The sequence below is a fragment of the Coturnix japonica genome, chromosome 1 (assembly GCF_054131305.1).
Source record: "Coturnix japonica strain WE chromosome 1, WE-NBRP24, whole genome shotgun sequence".
NCBI classification, from domain to species: domain Eukaryota; kingdom Metazoa; phylum Chordata; class Aves; order Galliformes; family Phasianidae; genus Coturnix; species Coturnix japonica.
Window position 1 is genome coordinate 29,382,356 of NC_140663.1, and position 6,949 is coordinate 29,389,304.

Genomic DNA, 6,949 nt, shown 5'->3' on the forward strand with positions numbered 1-6,949 from the left:
GCTAGCTCCTGCAAAGAGGCAGACCTGTGAGTCTGCAGCAGAGGCATGAGCCCTTCAGCACAAGCACCTTGGGCTTCTATGAATTCCTAAGGGCAGGCATAATTTCATAACCTCGACAAAGTACCTAACTTTTGACAAAATGCGAAGAAATATCCTCAAAAAGGTTCCTATTGATGTCTTCCCATTTTGTGATCATTTTTATTTTTTCTACAGGAGGGTAATCCAGAGCCACACTTTTACTTTTATGCTTGTTAAACACATTAAGTATAAAATGGCATGCATTCTTGAGCACTAATAGTGTCATATATAATGCAGCAGTAACAAGGACAAATTTCAAAACATACACACACTTCTTTTCCTGTTTCTATTGTCACTGTTACATTTCTTCCAGTTCCTTTCCTTGGGATTACACATGCACACACCTTTTATATTCATATAACCAGAAATGTATTAGCAGTTAGGTTACTAGGTTAGGTGAACAGAATTCAAGAAAGGTTAGCTTCAGAAGATATACATTTGACAGAGGATCTGGATGGAGAAGAGTACAACAAACACTGAGAAAGTATCCTTCCTTCAAAGAATGTCAAAATGGCTAAAAACTTAGGCATACAAAAACTGAGACATGCAGATCTCTCTGTAGAATGAAATATAATTCAGCCAGACAATACTACATTTCAGTACAACCAAGGAGTATCAGAAATTTAGTGCCTACATGGGGAAGATTTTGTTAAAATGACTTAGATACACCTGTGTTAGCAATGTACTAGCTTGACACCACAAACAATTATTAGAAACCTATAAGCAAAACAGTCATCATGCATGGATGGGGGAGTGAAAAGGTGAAGGTGTTTTTGCCTATACACATACATATGTGTCTTCAGGGAGCACTTGTAGTGTTTTATGTGGATATGGAACTGTTGATCCTGTAGAGACACAGTTCTGGAGTTTGAGGAAGTTTGAGAACTTCCTGTTCAGCTGCAAAATTTGTTTCTCTTCTGTTGGTAGGCACTAAAAACTGAGATGGCAGAATGTTTACTTTGTTTTCAGGTTTTGTACATGTTAGATTTACTTGAGGTAATCTAATTTTGAAACAGTAATACAGAAAGTGTCAAATGGAGAAAAGGAATTTACTGAAACTAAACATTCTGTAGTTAATCAGTCACACAAGACAGAAAGAACCAGAAGATCCACTTTTAATTGCATATCAAATGCTTACCATGCCCAGCAGTTTCTGCGTCGAAACATGGTAATGCCATGTTACTGATTAAAACGTACTTGTTTGCTATCCTGTAAACAAAGAGCTTAGCATTTTGTTTCAGAAAGAAATGCATATCAGATTGTAATACACATTCACTACCAGTAGCTGAAAAAGGTGTCAACTCTATCATCTCCACTGCTCACCTGAGACGGTCTGGCACATTGCTTACCATCATTAAGCAACTGCTGTGTATGCTGAGACAAGTGTGCAGGACGATGAAGTCCATTCCCAATTTGAGTCTCTTCCCACACTTCTTTGCTCTTCTCAGCTGATGTCTTCCATGTGTACCCAGTTTCCTGTGCACATTTTTTTACCTGTTTGTAGCATGTAAGGTTGGTTTCATACCTACCCTAGTTGTTTTCACTTTATTCCCAGAGGAACAGCTCCATCCCTTACGATCTGGAAGAACCTTACATTCCTCCCCTTCAAGACATGGTTGCATGTGGCACCACCATTTCTGCTCCACTATTGAAGCTGCAAGAGAAGAAAACAACTACATTTGCATGTTCTTGAAATGGGCATTTTAATATGTCATTATATTGCATTAATTCTTTCATTTTCCATGAAAATGTCGGAAATATATTAACCAACATTTACTCTATGATTTGCAGCCAGATCATAATTTCACAAGAAATGAAGCCTCAATTTGCACAAGGTGCTACATATTTCAAAGACAATCTCTTTACTACATTTTTTCCCTAATTTACTGCAGTTCAGAAAGTAATAGCATTCCTTTCCAACTCTCATTTTCTCCTGCTCAGCCAGAATTCAAAGTTTTAAGCAGGGTCTCTTCTTTTGAGTTAGTATATTTTGCCTGATCTTCTCTGAAGTCTAGTGCAGGCTGATTAAATATATTCCCCAAAGATGACATATTTACAGTTTCTCTGACAGCCAACAACATATCAATAGTAAAGAGATCGTGGAAAGGGTGAATCTTTTCTGCTCCTCTTTCAGAAAAACGGAAGTGAAAAATAAATATAATATATTCCCAATTAGAACATATGAATCAATGCCAGATTTCTTAAATAAAACATTAATACTGTGCACTGAACAGAAAAAAATATGTTGGCCTACAGAGACTTTTCAAAAATAGACAGAATTGTGTTCTCTCTCTTTGTTCACTTGTTTAATGCTTTATGATTAAGTTAAATATGTAAATGAAGATATGTATAAGATATGTATAAGACTGTAGCATATGAAAATTACATGCACTTGTAGACTCCATGTAAACACTTTTCATTAAGTGAATTCCATACACTGTTGGGTGCATTCTTTTGGATAGGTCAACTTTAGCATCTCAAGAGGTCTCCTTCACTAGCATCTACTAATTTCACTTAGCTTTTCCACAGAGTAATAACAAATAATTAATTTTTCCCATCATCATCCCATTCACCTTGGGCTTGCCCTTCAAAATGTGGAAGCCTTTCTCCTTTTATTTTAATAAATTAACTGCAATAGAGTGAGTTTTTTTAATGTCTTCAAGCTATCAAAATTCTCTAGGAACATGCAATAAAAGGAAGCAATAGAGGTAGTCGCACCATCAACACAAGAAGGAGCTGCTCGGGTGGTACCTGCTACCTGCCCAGGGAAGCAGGAGCACTTCACTGTCTGTGATCTTTCTTCTATCTTGTTCTTATTGCAACATCTGTGGAGTGCCACCACTTCACAGGTCCCAGTTTTAACATGGTGAGCTGTGAAAATAAGAAGATGGGCAATTTGATAACACCGTGAGGTAACATCATTTGAGGGTACTTTTTTTGTTTTTCTTTAATTAGAAATGCATCAAACTTGGATCTGTAAGGCAATCTGCCATGCATGAAACTAGAATTACAATGGTACTAACAGTAGATTGTAAAGTTGATTTCTTTTCCAAATGTAGTGTAACTATCTCAGGCAGAAAATGCTGGCTAAAGAAAAGCAATTGGAGAAGGCTGCATACAGAACTGATCCAGTGAAGTGGAAAGCAGAGACATTATAAAACTAATGTACAAAATACATTAATTTCTGGACTCCCATAACCAGCTGTATACTTCTACCAGGTTTTTTATTCTTTTCCCTCAGGGTAAGACCTTGGAAGGGAAGTGTATCAACTTTTAAATTCATATATATGCATACGTGTTCAGATTCTATGTGCACAGAGTTTATGTCCATTGCAAAAGCAGTTTTTCATAAGTTCTCCCAAAATCTTCATGCAAATGGTCAGAGAAGAGCTGGCAGGATACAGGGAAAGACTTGAAAGAGGAAAAGGGAAGGGAAAAGATAATAAGAAGAAAAATAAAATGGAAAATGGGGGGGGGGAAAGGAAGAAAAAGGGAAGAAAAAAAAAGGAAGAAAAAGGGAAGGGAAGGGAAGGGAAGGGAAGGGAAGGGAAGGGAAGGGAAGGGAAGGGAAGGGAAGGGAAGGGAAGGGAAGGGAAGGGAAGGGAAGGGAAGGGAAGGGAAGGGAAGGGAAGGGAAGGGAAGGGAAGGGAAGGGAAGGGAAGGGAAGGGAAGGGAAGGGAAGGGAAGAAAAAGAAAAAAAGAAAAAAAGAAAAAAAGAAAAAAAGAAAAAAAGAAAAAAAGAAAAAAAGAAAAAAAGAAAAAAAGAAAAAAAGAAAAAAAGAAAAGAAGAAAAAAAAGAAAAAAAGAAAAAAAGAAAAAAAGAAAAAAAAAGAAGAAAAGAAGAAAAGAAGAAAAAAAGAAAAAAGAAAAGAAAAGAAAAGAAAAGAAAAGAAAAGAAAAGAAAAGAAAAGAAAAGAAAAGAAAAGAAAAGAAAAGAAAAGAAAAGAAAAGAAAAGAAAAGAAAAGAAAAGAAAAGAAAAGAAAAGAAAAGAAAAGAAAAGAAAAGAAAAGAAAAGAAAAGAAAAGAAAAACTATTAAGGAACTGCATTTTAATTGTCTGCCTGGCACGGCAAGGGAAGTCTGGAAACAAAGGAAATCAAAATTTTTCAAACCCAGATGACAACAAGACAATCTTCATTATCTCCATGCTTCCCTAACCACTGCCACTGGAGTCCTGTGAGAGGACTTATGTGCTAACATTGGTAAGAAAACTACCATTTCTGGTTGAGCAGCCAGTTTTCAAAGGATCTGGAATTCATAAACATAATTTCATCATAGCATGCAGTGGTAAATATTTATGAAAAACAAAACAAAACAAAACACCATACAGGGAGGACTAGGAATTATACAAAGCAGTTGCTTTCACAGTCCCCTTATTTCTTCTGCTGGTTAGCATTTGGATGTTCTGTGCAAAGCCAGTGCACTGAATGGTTCAGTTACCTTTTATATCCTAAAGGAAAAAGTGAGTTTCCACATGGAGAAAACCCTACCAAGGGGCTCTTGGGAGCCCAACATTGACCACTGGATCTACTGAGCTGTGATTGCACAGTATAAGCTCTTGAAATGACTGACGGAGCAAAATGCACTTTATGTAGAATATGGCCCCCAAGAACGTGCCTAAAGACAAAAGCCACAGGCAGTAATTAGATTCAGAGTCTTCATTAACAAAACATAAACTACTAAACACTTCATTCAGGCAATTATGTATTTTGCAGTAGAACAAAGTCCACTGAACAGCCTGTGATCTCTGTAGTCACCGCATCGTGCTACATCAGGTTGCATTATATTCACTGTATTGTGCTGTACTACATCTGAAATGTTATAACACAGTGAAAATGATTAACCCATGATTCACCTTACTATGATACACTGAAATATAACACACACACACACCAGAAATCTATGACAAAAATATGAAACACATGATATATAAGAGAACAAACACAAGCTGCTTTTGTAAATTCACAATCATTTTTGATAGACAATTACACATTTTATACCCACATATGCTTATAAAAATTCACTGTCTTTGTGTTATAAAATATACATTAAAAACAGGCATTGAATCTAAAAAAAATAATGTAAAAAGTGAATTTCTTCCCACTTAATTTTTTACTATATTAGTTCTCAGTCCTTATTTGTACTGTAATGTGTCTCAATGATCCTGAAATGTTGTCCCTTCAGTCTCTCATTAGGTAGCTTTACAACAGCTCTACCAGATCACTAGAAATGCAATAATATACCTACAAGTAGAAATTACTGTGCACATCAATAGCCATCTGGAATGGAATCCAGTTTAAAGAGTTGTTAAGAGCTTTGAAAAGAAAGTTCATTCTGAAACAAAACTTTTGAAAGACTCACTCTGTACTAGTTAGGAAAACTGGCCATTTAAAGTTTCTTATTGGAAAAGACTGTAATTAGAAGAAATGGTCACTTAGTTTCATGTACAACATGGAAAAGCATTTCAAAGGGTAAAAAAATGTGAAAAAGAAATAGAATAAAAAACAACCTCATACTGAGAGTGACCTTTCATTATTAAAACTGTTTTTAAATGTTCTAGGTATGAAATCAAAACAACCGAAAAGGTATTTTTTTATATGTGCATAACATATTTCAGTAATTGAAAATCTAGGCCAACCATCCTCTAGCTTCTGTTTACCATCTAGAGTATGCTACGAATATTCCCTGAGAGGAAATGTGTGGATTTCAGCTCCTTATGCTATCACATAATTAAGTTTGAGTGCAGTAAGTACAGTATCTGTCACATTCATGTGACATGAAAGCCTCTGTGCAGTAGATAACGGATTTCCCACAACCTAATACAAATTAACCTCATTAAGCCACTGAAGCATTCCACAAGAGGAGATGGTATTTCAGAAGATTCACAGTTTGGTTTTGTTTCTTCTACTCTGAGCACAGACTTCAAAGCATGTTGCTTGGTTTGCAGAAAATGTTTGAGGAACCGAGTGCCATTTCTGGAATCTTTTAGAAATTCTTTATTCAGAAGCACCACAAACACTCAGCTCTCCATCCTCTGCTAATGCAAGTAATCCTGCCTGAAATCAATGTGAAGAAGGACTGAAGAAAGAGACCTAGAGATATCTGTGTGTACAGACTTTGAAGTTTTCCTGACTATTACATACAATACGTATACAATGTTTCAGAAGATGTAACACTGTATTATGAGAGTGCAACTTGGAAAACAGATATAATCACATCTTACCCATTAACAGTGTATCCTGTAATTAGCCTGACACTTTTACAGCTTTTTTTCATGTAGTGAAATTGTCAATAGCTATCATCTCATTAATCAGTATGATACAGGTACATCAAAAACTTCAGGACAATTATGATCTTGGAAAAAATTAAATCTAAGTAATTATTATTTCTCTTTTTGTAAGTCATTGAATGTGCTTAAATAATATGCTTAAACATATTCGGTAAATAAATTTAAATATATATAATTTGTAACAATTCATTCACAACAGTTTTAAATTTATTTCCTTCAGATGAATGACATCTTAGTCATATTTGAAGGGTGCATATGGCATTAAATTATGGCTCTGAGTCCCTCACTTCTGTGAGAAGTTTTCTACAAAGTAGACTGCAAGTTATTGCTCCAGGTTATTACTTTGTAACTCACAAATAGGAATATAATGTATTTACCAAAATGCAGTGTTATAGACAAATCTAGCATTAAATCAGGTACAGTATTCTGAATTGACTGCTCATTGCAATCACCATTTCTCAACTTTTCTACTTGATCATTCAAGTCCTGATCTGACACCCATCTGCTAGGTTCCATTTGCTGAAAGTTGTATAAGTCATGCAGAAACACATACATGGGCCATTAAAAAAAGGGGGAGAAATA

General features: G+C 35.6%; 1 protein-coding gene across 11 annotated transcripts in view; it reads right to left on the bottom strand.

Moving 5' to 3' along the window:
- TAFA2 (TAFA chemokine like family member 2) overlaps nt 1-6,949 on the bottom strand; it is a 174,375-nt gene that overhangs the window by 19,806 nt on the left and 147,620 nt on the right. For all 11 annotated transcript variants that reach the window (XR_014942280.1, XR_014942279.1, XR_001553437.3 and 8 more), the window contains 2 exons: nt 2,797-2,949; nt 1,608-1,732 (listed from right to left, as the gene is read on the bottom strand). Coding sequence is in view for 3 of the 11 variants with exons in the window: in XM_085536604.1 (XP_085392730.1) it covers nt 1,608-1,732; nt 2,797-2,949 (278 nt within the window). In the remaining 8 variants the exon portion in view is untranslated. The remainder of the gene's footprint in view (nt 1-1,607; nt 1,733-2,796; nt 2,950-6,949) is intronic.